Source organism: Caretta caretta, chromosome 1 (genome assembly GCF_965140235.1).
Source record: "Caretta caretta isolate rCarCar2 chromosome 1, rCarCar1.hap1, whole genome shotgun sequence".
NCBI classification, from domain to species: domain Eukaryota; kingdom Metazoa; phylum Chordata; order Testudines; family Cheloniidae; genus Caretta; species Caretta caretta.
Genome location: NC_134206.1, coordinates 238235544 through 238252100, shown reverse-complemented (window position 1 = coordinate 238252100; position 16557 = coordinate 238235544). Strand labels below are relative to the sequence as shown.

At 40.0% G+C, this 16557-nt stretch overlaps 1 protein-coding gene across 1 annotated transcript in view; it reads left to right on the top strand.

Moving 5' to 3' along the window:
• PIK3C2G (phosphatidylinositol-4-phosphate 3-kinase catalytic subunit type 2 gamma) overlaps positions 1-16557 on the top strand; it is a 276099-nt gene that overhangs the window by 162555 nt on the left and 96987 nt on the right. Inside the window, exons 21-23 of the mRNA XM_048827594.2 lie at positions 1102-1231; positions 2636-2772; positions 6469-6638. Of these exons, the coding sequence (XP_048683551.2) occupies positions 1102-1231; positions 2636-2772; positions 6469-6638 (437 nt within the window). The remainder of the gene's footprint in view (positions 1-1101; positions 1232-2635; positions 2773-6468; positions 6639-16557) is intronic.

Sequence of the window (16557 nt, the reverse complement as noted above, 5' to 3'; positions counted from 1 at the left end):
TCCCACCCAATGTTCACCTCTGGGGCAATAAACACTGGCAGCGATGCCAATAGTGTTATGAAGTTCCCTGCACCTTCTCCCATCCAGCATACCTGTGTAGCAGCAGCCATAATTTGGCTCATAATATGCTTCATTATTTGTAATAGATAATGCTTAAATAAAATCGTAACCGTTTCGAACAGTGGTGAGCAACCACAGGAAGAATTCTCTTCAGGTCTGGCTGCCGAGCATAATTAATTGGAATCAAGATAAGCTGTAAACAAAAGGGAAATGGATTTTTTTAAAAAATAGGGGGAAATTGATGACCTCTCGTTAAATGCATGTAGAATAGGATGCTTCTGTAAAAGGAACATCATAAAGGAACAAATCATTGTAATGTAACTAAAAGCTAGCAATTTATGAAAGATTTTCCTGATGAAGGCTTGAAAATACCAGTGAAATCCAGATGCAATTTGGACATTGAGGGGGCGGGGATGAATAGCAGAGCTTTTGTTTTACGGGCTATTTACCCAGCTACGGTAGAAAATAATCCCTTCATTAATTACAAGATGCAAAGTAAGATTTCTCTAAGATTGTTGATCAACAGACTCCATGTGGGGAGCATTAACCAACACAATGCTGTTTGAAACTGGATCTGAATCATGTCAGGGAAACCATTTGTACGTGTAATAAGGTTGCCCTGTAGTCCGCTACAAATACCGAGTTGTGATGTGTAGTGTCAGGCCAAATACTTGTACTCTCATTCCTGAAAAGGGATCTGCTATTGGATGGATTTTGAAATGTCACTTAACAAAGATCCAAGCTCCCAATTGCGTTTGAAACACCAGTAATTTCCATGTGAGTAATAAACTGAAAGGTTGCAGCAAGAAAAAGGGCATATGGTACCTTTAGTGTGGTTGCCAAAACACTTCTTGTCTGTATAAATCATCCCATTCTTTCTTCCTTCTGATACAGTATGAACACTTTGAGCAAAACTACAGGGGTTTACTGTAAAATGAAAGTAGCTGGGGTTTTTGGCCTGGAAAAAATCCAAAAGAGATAGAAAAGTGTCTCTCTTTGGGATTCAAGGAGAAACACAAATTTCACATGCCCTTTTCACAGGTTGGAGATGATCTACGTCAGGATATGCTGGTTCTGCAGATTATTCGCGTGATGGACAGAATTTGGCTTCAGGAGGGACTCGATATGCAAATGATCATTTATAAGTGTTTATCTACAGGAAAAGGCCAAGGTCAGTACAGATTAGAAAGGATGCATATCTCATGTAAACCAGTAATACACAGCACTCCTCCCTTTAGTATTTCTCTTTGCAGGTGTCTTTTTCTTTTTCTCCTTTGAGGGAAAAGAGTGCTCAGAACCTCTCTCAGTTGGGTCCTAAACATCTTTGTAGATTTAGGGAGTAACTTCTTCTTTTTTTCCCTTCAGAAGAAATACAACCCAAGTTAGTGAGGTTTTGTAGCAACCCAGGCCTGAATATAAAGCCTCGGCATCCACAACTGGTCTTAGACTCTCAAAAAAACCTCCCACTTAGGCACCAAATAAGAACTTTTGAAAACCTGATCAGAAGTGTTGCAGTGGGAATTACTGGGTGCTGAGCTCCTTTGCAAATCTGGCCCTTTTTTACGTGCCAGCTATAGACTAATAAAGTTCCAGAAAGCCCCCAGTGTTGTTTGAAATACCACCCTTGCTGTTCACGCTGCTTAAGGCAAGCTTGACTCTTATGAAAGCTTTATTTATAACTTTCTTTTATGGTTGTTGTAACAAAGCCATAGCAAGGATGCCAATTACTTGCTAAAGAAATTTACTGATGGCAATAGACTTTTTTTTTACTGACTCTCTAAACCGTTTTTTACTGAAAATAATTCTAGCACAATAAAGAGCTGAAGTATCCAGATTACCTACAGTACAGAAATGAAAAATACAGCATTTGCGGCTTTTTGAGCCACACTGCAGAGAAAGCTTGGGGAATGGGAGGCCTGCAGGAGCCATGGCGGAGTCAGGGATGTGGCAGGTGGTTGATGGGAACTGAAAAGGGGTCCTCTTCATCCTTTCTTTCCATGAACAAGGCAGAACCAGAAGGATTCCCCTTCAAAAAATAACCATAAAATATTATATCTGGAGAATGAAGATGCTATAATTATGGTCCCTCCATTACACTAACTCTCAATTTGATATTTTTTAAAGGCTACAGGGAGGGCATGAGAATAAACCCTGGATGTCTGTCTATCTTAGGTACTTCTGTGACCAGAGTATCTGAGCACCTCACAATCTTTTTCCACACAACATTTTGAATCTTGCTAAATTCTTGGACTCCATGATGTCATGTGGCAGTGAACTCCACAGTCTAGTTGTGCATTGTGTGGAAAAGCATTTCCATTGATCCGTTTTTAATTTGTTACCTTTAATTTCATTGAATAGCCCTTTGTTCTTGTTTTATGAGGCAGGGAGAAGAGAAACTCCCAATCTTCCTTCTTCTATATCATCCAATACCGTGTACACTTTTAAGGTTAATTGAAATGTGTGTATAATTCTCTCCAGGGGGTGATATGATACAGTGTGATGCAGATTAATAAACACTCTGCCCCCTCCTTTTAAAATTGTGAGTTTTTCATGTGGACTCCTTCTCTCTGATTAGGACTTGTGCAGATGGTGTCAGATGCTACAACTCTAGCCAAGATCCACAGGGAGTCTGGATTGATAGGACCATTGAAGGAAAACACAATTAAAAAATGGTTCAGTCATCATCATCCTTTGGAATCAAGTTACCAAGAGGTATATTAAAATGGAACATTGCATAAATTGTTTATTTTACAAATGAAAAAGCAAATGGTGATATGCACAATCTCCTGGAGTCAGGGAAAATAGATCACACATACCATCAAATCTTCTTAAAAGGCACATCCATTTCTTTGGCCAGATTGCTAGGGACCAGATTCAGTGTAGTGTTTTTTCAATAACAATAAGAAAAGTCAGGAAAATACCACACTTGGAGATTCAATGGTGAGGTAAGAAGTTGAAGATAAAATTAAGTAAATAGATACTGAACCTAGAGGGGTTTTTTTATCCAGATAGTGAGATGTGGTGTTTTATATATAATCACACACAGAGTATCTTTTCTGTGCTTGAAAATGTCACACTTTTAGAAAACTGTATTTCATTGAATTCCTCTAGTAATATGATACATCAGGTCATGTTTGTCCTTCTACATTATGGGATCCTGTGTAAAGCATCTGGCTTTATGCAAACTGGTGTTATGCATCAGGTTATATATCATCTAGGAAATTGGGGAAACTGCAGAAGCAGAGGTTTCCCTCTTAAAAGAAAGAAGCCATGAAGTCACTTTTGCACATTCTTCTTAGACGGGGCATGTCCTGAGGTTCACAAAAAGACTTCAAAATGTTTTGCATCCTGGGGAATTTTTGAACCTGCATCCCCGTACCTGCAGTAGATTAGTAGCCAAATTTTTTGCCCAATTTAAGGAGAGATCCAGGTGCTGAGCTCCTCTGAAAATGAGACATCTAATTTGATGCCTAATTGTAGGCATCAACTTAAACATTTTTTTGCCGGAATGTGGTGGTGGGTGGGTGGTTGTGTATTTATTTTTCAAATTTTCAACCTAAACTTTTAGAAGCAGCTTTAATGTAATAATTATTATACATTTACAGTAAAGGTGCTGCTGACATTTTGATTGACAATTGAGACAGCTATCCGTTATCAGTCAAAAATCCAGTTTTGTTGGCTTTTTTTAGTAAGTCAAATAACATGGAATGTTCTTAAAAAAAAAATTTGCTACGCATTACGTTCATTTTTTTGAAACAAGTGAAATAGTCATTTCTGATTGCGCAGGATGTCTGTATAATTGTTTGTATCCTGCTCTCACCATTTCTCTTCTCTTGCTATTAACACTTTGCACTTGGATACTGAACTCACATAGGTGAGTAAGCTTTATTATCCTCATCTTACAGTTGGGCAAACAAAGCACAGAAAAGTGACATGTCTCCAAAGTCACCTAGCGACTAAGTGGCATGGTCAGGTTGTCAAGGTTCCTCCCCCACTCTGAACTCTAGGGTACAGATGTGGGGACCTGCATGAAAAACCTCCTAAGCTTATCTTTACCAGCTTAGGTCAAAACTTCCCCAAGGTACAAAATATTACACCCGTTATCCTTGGAATGGCCGCTACCACCACCAAACTAATACTGGTTACTGGGGAAGAGCTGTTTGGACGCGTCTTTCCCCCCAAAATACTTCCCAAAACCTTGCACCCCACTTCCTGGACAAGGTTTGGTAAAAAGCCTCACCAATTTGCCTAGGTGACTACAGACCCAGACCCTTGGATCTTAAGAACAATGAACAATCCTCCCAACACTTGCACCCCCCCTTTCCTGGGAAATGTTGGATAAAAAGCCTCACCAATTTGCTTAGGTGACTACAGATCCAGACCCTTGGATCTTAAGAACAATGAAAAAGCATTCAGTGTTTTACAAGAAGACTTTTAATAAAAAATAGCAGTAAATAGAAATAAAGAAATCCCCCCTGTAAAATCAGGATGGTAGATATCTTACAGGGTAATTAGATTCAAAACATAGAGAACCCCTCTAGGCAAAACCTTAAGTTACAAAAAAGATATACAGACAGAAATAGTTATTCTATTCAGCACAATTCTTTTCTCAGCCATTTAAAGAAATCATAATCTAACACATACCTAGCTAGATTATTTACTAAAAGTTCTAAGCCTCCATTCCTGTTCTGTCCCTGGCCAAGACGACTACAGACAGACACAGACCCTTTGTTCCTCTCCCTCCTCCCAGCTTTTGAAAGTATCTTGTCTCCTCATTGGTCATTTTGGTCAGGTGCCAGCGAGGTTACCTTTAGCTTCTTAACCCTTTACAGGTGAGAGGAGCTTTCCCCTGGCCAGGAGGGATTTCAAAGGGGTTTACCCTTCCCTTTATATTTATGACACAGGTATACACCCCAGGTATACTGAGTTCTTGTGCTGTGGTCTAATCACTCCACAGTGCTACCATCAAAATCAGTCACTAGATTTAGCTCCATAATACTACAGTAATATCATCAGGACTCAAACAATTATTTATATTGGATAGTATAGTATAAAGATGGTACAGTACTGTATGCACTGAGGTTTCGACCAAGAACTTAATAATTGTGAATTCGGTTTTATAGAGTCTGCATATAAATGGCTCACATTATTATTGAGACAAATAGCTTAATAAGATTCCCAGGCAGTTCTGACCCTCATAAATAAGAATGCTATCTGTGGTTGTTACACTGCAGTAGCTAAGATAAAACCTGCGTGGGCTATAGTTCCTCATGATTTATATAAATCTGATCACCATCTAGAGCTAGGAACAATTCTCTTCTCACTCTCCTCTTATCTGTGATATGGCATTGGGCAGGTGGGATGGGTTGGACAGGTTCATTTGAGGGAGATTTTTTATCTTCTTCTGAAGCATAGAAGGACTGGTACAATGCCCACTGAAGTCAGTGGAAAGCTTTGGATCAGTACATAAGGCTATGTATACACTACACGCCAATTTCGGTGGTGTATACAGTACATGGAGCTACACATGACAGTGTGGCCTTTCCCTGCTGCCTCCCCCTTGCCAGAGTCTTTCCCTGTGGTGGGGAAGGGCTTTAGCCAGCAGGGAGATGCCGGAGCCTTTCCTTGTTGCCACTCTTCCCTTTTACCACCACCACCCCACACACACACTGAGCTTTTCCCCATTGCTGGTGCCTTTCCCAGCTGCTAGAGTCTTTTCCTGCAGTGGGGAAAGGCTCCAACAGCTGGGAAGCAACAGGCCTCTACATGGTTTTGGCTAGTAGAGAGCCATGTATAGTATGTACTTGGGTACCCTTCAGATGTGTCTTCACTCTAGTTGTCTAAACTGTGCCTCACAGTCTACACTGAGACTTAACCCATGCTGGGTGCTACCTGAGTACATACTCTACATGCTGCCAAAAGAAGCATGCAGTATAGACAGAGCGTTTGTGAGTATCTGGTGGTTAGAGCAGGGGTTTAGGAATCAGGACTCCTTGTCATATATTCCTAGGTCTGCCACTGAATCTCTGATACTTTCGGTAGTTCACTTAACCTTACTATATTTGAGTTTACCTCTCTATAAAATGGAGGTTGGATGCCTTGCCCAGGCTTCATTAATTAGTGTTTGTAAAGTTCATTGAGTTCTTGGGTGAAAGGTTCCACCTAAATGCAAAAGAACTATCCAAAATAAGTCAATGCTGGAGATAGAACTGACTAGATGAACCATTGGTCTGTTGTACTCTGGCAGTTCCCATGTTGTTAATTTAGGTCCCAAACCTGCAAACATTTAGGCCTGTATTTAGCTTTAAGCATGTGCACAAGAGCTTGTAGGACTTGGTATTTATGTTAGTATAACAAAAAATACATTACTGTATATTTCTTCTTTGTGTTTTTGTTTTGATTAATTAGGCATTAAAGAATTTCTTTCATTCCTGTGCTGGTTGGTGCGTTGTTACCTTCATTCTGGGAGTCTGTGACCGACACAATGACAACATCATGCTGACAAACACTGGCCACATGTTCCATATAGATTTTGGAAAGATTTTAGGTCATGCACAAAAATTTGGAAGCATAAAAAGGTTGGTACCTACAATAAGATTAAAGTTTAAACAGTGTTTTGATAAAACTTCAGTATTCTAAAACATACATGAAAATTGTAAATGAGTCCTTGCTTTTTCTCCCATAATCTCTAGAGGTGGTATACATACCGTGTTATAGCATTCTTAAAATCTTATCAGGAGAGGGCTGAAAGAATTAATAATAGGATATGGAGATTTTCTCTTTTAGGTCAGTAGTCTGAGTCTGATCCAGTTCAGCAGTGGCCAGAAGTAGTTACCATCTGATGGCTGGCCTATGAGAAAAGAGTTCCTGGTCTCATTTCTTTTTCTAGTGGGCAGGTGGTCTATAGCACAAAATCAATCCCATAGCTGGCTGTCATTGACATCCTTCTTGTCACTTTTAGCATAGAGACCAAACAGTGACTGGGCATGCAGGATCAACTACACTCCCACCCATAGGGTGAAATCCTGGCCCCGGGGATGTCAATGGGACCCATGATTTACACCCAAGTATTGATCCCAACTAGTCAGAGTTGAGTTATTGTGTGGAAGCTCTCACATCCAGGCTGTACATATTCTGTGGATAAGTAAGTACTTGCCACACCTATTCTAGTTCCCTTCTTGACTATGAAATTATGAAGGAATGAATTAGGATGAAATTATGATAACTAGAAGTGCATAGACATTTCAGTACACCCCAAACCTGACACAAACTGTTTAGCAGTATATATGATGGATAAAAATATCTCCCTGGCATTGACAATCTGATTGATGTGTGGAGTCCTTCCTTCACTTGTCCTCAAAATCACCTGACCCATCCCAGAATGAATCCACTTGAGTTAATCATTCCTTTTTTTTCCTTGTCTTCCAGCATATTAGACAGAAATAAGTGTGGGCGTACTGATATGAAGGAAGCTGATGGGGCTAATTAGTTCTGAACCACCCAGACAAAAGATTTATTTGCAGTGTTCAAAATCATTGTCAGTCATTCAAGGGGCTCCCTTAATTTTACCAATTTGCTGTGGAAAGAATAACACACAGTAGAGTCACAAAGAGACATACATATACACCCTGAGTCAAGTGCTGCATCCGTTTCTCAGCCAAAGCTGCCACTAGAGTCTATCTGGAGCTTACTTGAATGGTACTTTTGCCTGAGGGCAAAATGATTCAGGAGGGAAAGATTTGGCCCCTGGAGTTCAGCATTAGGCTTAACACCCAAAGTTTAGACAGGAATGCTATAGCTATTATTTTTATTATATAATGTAGTGATATTATACAGCTTTGTTAAATCTAGAAGTACCATTTAAAATAAGTCATTTATTTAAATAGCAACTATTGTGTTCCTTTTCATCCATGCAAATATTTTGCTCTATTTTCAATAGATTCTAAAGCTGTACAACTTGTAACTCATTCATGCGTCCTTAGTAGGAATAGGACTTATATTTTCTATAGGCTGTAGCCACTAGGGAGCGATATGCTTATTCCTTGCCCTCTCGCACACTGAGTAGGTCTGAGAAAGATGGCTGTAATACACATGAGCATTGTGTGTTCTTCATCAAATGTACTGTCTGACAGATAATAGTGACACAAGGGTATCAGACTTTCATCACCCACAAAGTGAATACTTCATGCTATTTGCATCTATCCATCTATCCATTCCTTTTCCACACCCAGACCTGAAGCAGTTGACTTGTTAGCCCCATGTTTGAGTAACCTTTTAGTAAATTTTTAGCTCAGTACTCCAAAAGTTATCTGCCTTTTGACCATGCCCCAAATCAGTAATTCACCTAAGTTGAATCCCTAAAGTGATGCCCACAAAAACAACAGCAAACTTTTTTAAAATCCTAAGTACTATATTTGTGCTGACTCTCTTCTTATGCTTTGTTGTTTAATACAATTTATATGCATTGTAGTGAGGTAGCTTAGGCAACTTTAAAGATCAGCAGCATCTGATCTTACAAATCCTTACATCACACTGTGGTCACATTTTTCTTCAATGCACTTATAGCAAAGGCTTGCAGGAAAAGGAGTCCCCACTCTATAGTGATTACCATACTCTGGTCTTTCTTTTCTTAGAAAAATAACTTGATTGGTTACCACAGATATAAATGCCCATTGTGTATTCTCAATAAATGTGTGTGGCAGAGGGTGGGGGTGAGATTAGCAAACTCTTGTCCTTCAGAGCATCATAAGCAGTTGCCTTCCACAGTCTTCTGCAAGTAAGAGTACTCTTTTTACTGTAAATAAACTGAAAGATTTATAGTAGCCTGAAAAATTATGTAACATGCTATCCAGGGCAAAGTCTCCTTCCATTCAGTCCACTCTCGACTCTGAAAATAATCCTTTGAAAATAATATGATTCAGACAGACATGAGAATTTTCAGGAAAACATTTCTGTTGAAAATATAGCAAACAGAATTTGGCAATGGAAAGGGATCAATAACTGCCCGAGTCCAGTATCCTCCTAATTAAATGTTCTGTCCCGAGTCTCTCCATTTACAGCCCAACCCTGCACCCATCAAAATCAGTAGAAAAAGTCCCATTGCCTTCAGTGGTATTTAGAGAACATTCCTGCCTTAAAGAGCTTATCGTCTGTCTATCTGATCTTTAAAGTGCCATGCACACCGATTATGCAGCAGAAGTATTAAATAATAGACACTGCTAGTGGCAAAGATATTAGCAACTAGTGCTTCAGAAGGGTCGGAGGGGAGACTAATACTGTATCTAGCCAATAGTATAATGCTGTGCTCCAAAGGAACATTACTTTTTGAGTCCCATAGGAGATTTACAGGCCAAAACATGAGATTTCATTATCTTTTATTTTATCTTACGAAGCTACACATTTTGTTAGTGGTAATACAATTACACACCTTTCTTTAATCTAGCCACAAGGCAGTGAATTCCACAGAATTCAAACAGTGTGAAGAAGTAATTACCCTTTATTTGTTCAAAAATTCCTGTAGTTTAACAGTATTGACTATCCTGTGTTAGCATTTTGAGGGAGGTCTGTACTCCCTGCCCCTGTTGAGGTCACTAGGGGTGTTCTCTAAGAATAAGTCTACACTGCAGTGTGTACCCACATACTGGCTTGTGCACATGTGATTTCATGTTAGCCACGCCTGCCTCCAAGAGTCCATACTACAGACCCACACATGTCCCAGTATACCCACATCTATTCTGACACAGCAGCTGCATGTGTTTAGCGCTAGAATTAATGAGGGTACATATATCCCAGGGCTCTTAGTCCTGCACCAACAGGAACCATTCTAGCAATTGGTGTTTAGTGTATTGTGGGAGGAGTTTGTCCGTCCTTCCTGAATCCCTGTGCAGATGTGGTTTTAGCTGAGGCACACAGGACAGTGTAAGAGGAAGGGGTTGATTTTTTTTATTTTTCCGGTTCTAACCAATTGCTCTTGAACTCTTCTGCTTTGGAGGATTAGGTAATAAAGGGTTTATTTAAATCCTGTGCTAGCTGATACAGTCCTAGATTTAGCAGTCTTACACTTCTCCAGCCATTTTCAGCACCTTTCTTTGTACTTTTACAATCACTGCTATTGATTAGGTGGCCATCTCAAATGAGATGAGGTAATCCAGGTTATACTATATTTTTGTCATGGCATAGTAATGAATGTGTAATTTTCCATCCTTTTTCAATGCACACAGTTGTCCTGTTTAATTGCTGCCAGGCACTGCCTATGTGCCTTCACCGATCTCCTCAAAGACCCCTATGTCTTTCCCATATATTAAATTTTGCTCTTCCTGTTGTGTGTTGTTTTTTGTTTTGTTTTTTGACAATGTTTATTACTAGAGCTGGCTGAACATAAGAATGGCCATATTGGGTCAGACCAAAGGTCCATCTAGCCCAGTATCCTGTCTTCTAACAGTGGCCAAAGTCAGGTGCTTCAGAGGGAATGAACAGAACCGGTAATCATCAAGTGTCGCCCCTTCCCAGCTTCTGGCAAACAGAGGCTAGGGACATCATCCCTGCCCATCCTGGCTAATAGCCATTGATGGATCTATCCTCCATATACTTATCTAGTTCTTTTTTTGAACCCTGTTATAGTCTTGGCCTTCACAACATCCTCTGGCAAAGAGTTCCACAGATTGATTCTGTGTTGTGTGAAGAATCCCTTTTAGAATGTTCCCATTGAGAAATTCTAATTTTCCATCAAAAATATGGGAAAGTGAGTTTTTCCCCACCCTTTTTACTGTTTTTCTGCTTTTTCCAGTTTGAGAAGAATAAGAAAGTGGGGGGAAATGCCACTTTTCATTTATAAGAATAACACTTTGGTTTTAGTGTTAACGCTTCAAAATGAAAGAGTTTCTTTATCATTAAAAGTGTTGCTTTAAAACAGAAAGAACCCTTTCAATGCTTTCTGACTGCTTTTGAATTAGCAAAGGTTGGAGAACAGTCAGAAAATAGGGGGAAACACAATTTCAAATGAAAAAAATGAAAATTCTAAAAGTTCAGTTATTTCTTGAATATTTTTATTTGGGAAATGTTTCAACAGAGGGGATCTAAAACTTTCATTTTGAAAAAATTTTAGACTGAAAAAATTTGTCAAATATTCAAAATGGTCTGTGAAACATTTTGTTTTAAATGCAAACCTATTTACTGATAGAAAACCTTTCTTTGGAAATTTTTTGGCCAACTCTGTTTATTACCTTACCTTTATCTAAGTTAAATTCTATCCTATATGATACTGCCAATCCCCCACTTTATGTAGATCTGGAGTTACAGTTCTTAGTTTTCGTTAACCTGAAGAGTTTCAAGTCATCAGTCAGCTTCTGCCACTTGCTATACCTGTCCTCCTCCAGAAAACAAAGGCCAAAAACTTGCAAAGACTTCATATTCTTAAATTTAAGTGCTTGAGTGGTTTCACTGAAGTTAATGAGGCTACTCAGGTGCTTAAAGTTAAGCATAAGGTATGTCTTCGCAGAAGTGGAGTCTACATTTTCAAAAATGATTTTGGGCAGTTTCAGCTTTTTGGATAGGCCAACTTGAGACACCTTAAAGGGGCCCAAATTTCAGAGGATGGGTGCTCAGCACTTCTGAAAATCAGCCCTTTGTCGGTGTTTCAAGTTAGGCATTCAAAAGCACTAGTCACTTTTGGAAATTTAGGCCTCGTATACTGAGAAATATGAGTCCCAATACTGGCTTTAGGGCACACTTATCTTTCTCCACTTTGAAGACTAGTTATTTATTGTTACTGTGTTGTCTATGCATCACCCAGTTATTAATCCTGCATAATACTTTACCCTTGGTTATTTATTTTCTTTCATAGTCTCTTATGGAGGGAACTCATCAAATGCTTTTTGAAATCAGAGGAAATTTATGTCCACTAGTCCCTATGTATCTATGATTTAATTTATTATTCCTGTGAAGTGCCCTAACAGTTTAGAGAGGCACATATTTTCCTTTACAGAAGCTGTGCTGGTTTGTCCCTATCTCTTTTTATTATCCAAGTGTAATGTTCTGCTTTCTCCTTAATTACACGCTCAATTGAGTTCCCTGGAACTGAGGTGAAGCTCACTAGTCTGTAATTCCCAGTATCCCGCGTGGGTCTGATTTGAAGCTGAAGCACTGCATTAACTACTTTCCAGTCTTCAGGAACAGTTTGCTGTTTTGAGGAGGTTATTGTATAATCTCATTAGTAATTATCTGGGCTAGAGTGTGTTGTTATTTATCGCCCTTGGAACCACCAGTGGAATTCCTTCCAGTTCTGGTCCAGCGGAATTCCTTCCAGTCTGGTGTTGTACTGCATGTGAGTTTGAGTGGCTCCATATCTTCCTCTTTGGAGACTTCTCTCTTTTTTTTTAAGACCACCCTGTGAATTCTTATCTAAATGCCTTTGGAACCAGGAAGTTCCACATCACAATCAACAGTAAATAAGTGATGGAAAAAATATTGACCCATCTTCTGTGCTATATCATCATTGCTTTTAATTGCAACCCGCCCTTCCACCACTTTATCCCATGTACTACTTGGGTATCTGTGATGGGGTGTGCTCCCCACACTGGCCCTACAAGAGCTGAATTATGCTGTTAAGGAGGGAGGAGGGTAGGCTGGAGACAGCTAATTAGAGAGAAGCTCACCTATGCTGGATTAGTGGGGCTTCTCCAAAAGACAGGAAATTGAAAGCAGAAGGGGATGCAGGGAGAAGGCTTCAGTCACTTCCTAGGAGAAGGGAGGAGTGCTTTAGGGCTACAGTGATAAGTTGCCTAAAGTTACTCCCTGGGAGGAGGGAGTGAAGAGATTGTCAAACTCAGAGGAGTGGCGAGGGCCAGGAGATATGGAAGTGACTCAGGTAAAGGCAGCAAGGTGCAGGAAATTGGCCTTGCTGCTGTGTAGAGGGTCCCTGAGCCAGAACCTGGATAGAGGGTGGGCCCAGATTCCCCTGCTAGTCACTGTGGGAGTGGCACTGTGAGGCAGTGAAGCAGAAGACTGCCTGAGATTGCTAAAGAGAAGAATCTTGATGTGCTCTCCCTCTGGAAGAATAGTGACCTGGATATAGGGCTGAGTCACGAAGAGGACAGCTGCAGTTCCCGAGAATGAGAGAAGAGCTGCAGAGGAGAAACTGAAAGGGTCTAACCACTGGAAGGGGTGTCGGCCTGACTGAGCTAATCCCCAGAATCACCAGGAGGCGGTGCTATCCAGCAGGGAATAGAGCAGCCTGTCACAGTATTCTAGAGGGGCTATACTCTCTTACATACTCTAGTACAGTGTTTCTCAATGACCAGACCAGCCTTCTTGCCAATCCCTGAGAGTTCCCTAACACAGAATATTAATATTTAAAATGTAAAGGTTTTTGTGTATTTGCATTTTACATCACAGCATTCATTCAATTATTTTTGAACATTTTAAATAAATCGACTGGGTTGGCATTGGTGCCCGTGATACTGATATGCAAATCACATTTGCATTCATTTGTTGGAAGGAAGTAGTTAACAGAAAGCAACAAGAAAAATTGAAGTCCTAATAAAAATTTTACTTAGCGAAACTAGACAGTGTCACTGTCAAAGCAATTACCTCTGGATCTATTTTTCAGAACTAACAAAAGTTCAGAAAAACATAACAGAGATGCGAGTGACTCTGAATATGATCAAGAAGAAGGAAATGTTCAGCTATCAAAAATACGATTAGTCTTACTTTTAAGTATGGGTTTGTTGCAAGTGAGGATGTGAAATGCCCGAAACCTCTCTATGTTATGTGTGGCACAAATCTGAGCAAAGATGCTATGAAACCTTCAAAAATGATTTGACGCCTTGAAACTAAACATCTGAATTTAAAAGAAAAGGCAGTGGAATTCTTCCAACAGAAGCAAGATGAAGTGAAGGGGCAAAAGAAACTACTGTACAACACCATAACATCAAATAAAGGTCTGATATAAAGGCATCATAGCTGCTATCCCTATGAATAGCTAAATGCAAATTGCCATTTACAATTGGTGAAGAATTAATCATGCCTTCTGTAATAGATCCCTATCGTGAAGTCTTGGGCGACGGAGCTGTCAAAAAAGTGAATAGCATTCCACTGTCAAATGATACAGTCATGTTGAATCACTGATATTGCAGAGATCATCGAATCATAGGACTGGAAGGGACCTCAGGAGGTCATCTAGTCCAGTCCCCTCCACTAATGGCAGGACTAAGTATTATCTAGACCATCCCTGACAGGTGTCAGGTGTCAGGTGACAGGAGATTTTTAAGAGCAGGTTAGACAATGAGGGAGATTCCACAACTTCCCTGGGCAGTTTATTCCAGTGCTTAACCACCAGGGCTGTTAGGAAGTTTTTGCTAATGTCCAATTTAAACTGCCCTTGCTGCAATTTAAGCCTATTGCTTCTTGCCCTATTCTCAGAGGTTAATAGAACAATTTTTCTCCCTACTCCTCATAACAACCTTTTATGTACTTGAAAACCTGTTAACATGTCCACTCTGTCATCTCTTCTCCAGACTAAACAAACCCTCATAGGACAATCTTCCCTCATAGGTCATGTTTTCTAGACCTTTAATCATTTCTATTGCTCTCCTCTGGACTTCCTCCAATTTGTCCACATCTTTCCTGAAATGTGGCATCCAGAACTGGCAGAATACTCCAGTTGAGGCCTAATCACCATAGAGTAGAGCAGAAGAATTACTTCTCATGTCTTGCTTACAACACTCCTGCTAATACATCCCAGAATGAAGTTCGCTTTTTTTTGCAACAGTGTTACCCTGTTGACTCATATTTAGCTTGTGATCCACTATGACCCCCAGATCTCTTTCTGCAGTACTCCTTCCTAGGCAGTCATTTCCCATTTTGTATGTGTGCAACTGATTGTTCCTTCCTAAGTGGAGTACTTTGCATTTGACCTTATTGAATTTCATCCAGTTTACTTCAGACCATTTCTCCAGTTTGTCCAGATCATTTAGAATTTTAATCCTATCCTCCAAAGCACTTGCAACCCCTCCCAGCTTGGTATTGTCCACAGACTTTATAAGTGTACTCTCTATGTCATTATCTAAATCATTGATGAAGCTACTGAACAGACCTAGACCCAGAACCGATCCCTGCAGGACCTCCTCGATATGTCCTTCCAGCTTGACTATGATCCACTGATAACTGATCTCTGGGAACAGTTTCCAAACCAGTTATGCACCCGCCTTATAGTATCTCCATCTAAGTTTGTTTGTTTATGAGAAGGTCATGTGAGACAGTATCAAAAGCCTTACTAAAGTCAAGCTATACCACTTCTACCGATATCAAAGCTCAGTTGATAGAAAGCCGGTTTACAATTCAGTTGAATGAATCAACAGACATTTCTATCGCAGCAGTTCTTGTTGTTTATGTGCACCTATGATATGCCTATGATGGTGCATTTCACAAAGATCTACTCTGCTGAGAAGAACTGCCACAAAACACAACAGGTGCTGAAATCTTTTGTGTCCTAGATGAGTATGTGACAGAACATGGACTTCAGTAGGATCGCGGCATTGGAATTTGCACTGACGGAGCGGCCACAATTCAGTTGTAGTGGGGAGAATGATGGAAGTTGCACCGACTGCTCAAGCAGCACACTGCTTCATTTATCAAAAGGTCTTGGCAGCCGAGAAATTTATGTCCTTGGTATAGTTGTTAAAATTGTGAATTTTGTGAAAGCAAATGGACTCAATTCTCACATCTTTGCTACAATGTGTGAAGAAATGGGGTCTGAACACCACCACTTACTCTCACATGCTTAAGTGTGGTGGTTATCCCATGGCAAGGTATTAAACCGAGTGTATGTGAACTTGAAGCCTTTCTGTCTCCTCTGGCAGCATACTTTCAGGATTTACAATGGCTCGCCAAACTTGTATATTTGGCAGCATATGTCAAGTGTCTTTGTATTGGCTGACAAGATCATGGCCTTTTTAAAAAAAAAAAAAAAAAAGAAAAGCTCAAGTCTGGAAAGAGAAAGTCGGGTGCAACTATTATGACATGTTCCCATTTTTTGCATTTCTGGCTATTGATGATAGTAAAGGTTTGGATCTGCTTCTCCTACCTAAAATATTGCATCCCATCTAAAATCAACTCTCCAAACATTTGAGGACTATTTCCCATCAGACTCTGATCCACAAAAAGGAAAGCAATGGGTTCATGATCCATGTTCCTCTCTAGAAACTGAGACCTCTCTGTCACTATCATTGGAGGAAAAAGAAAAGGAGTACTTGTGGCACTTTAGAGACTAACCAATTTTGAGCATAAGCTTTCACGAGCCACTACAACTGGATGCATCCGATGAAGTGAGCTGTAGCTCACAAAAGCTTATGCTCAAATAAATTGGTTAGTCTCTAAGGTGCCACAAGTACTCCTTTTCTTTTTGCGGATACAGACTAACACGGCTGCTACTCTGAAACCTATCATTGGAGGATAAGTTGCTGGAACTGTCAAGTGATGAGGGTCTGAAGTTACCGTTTC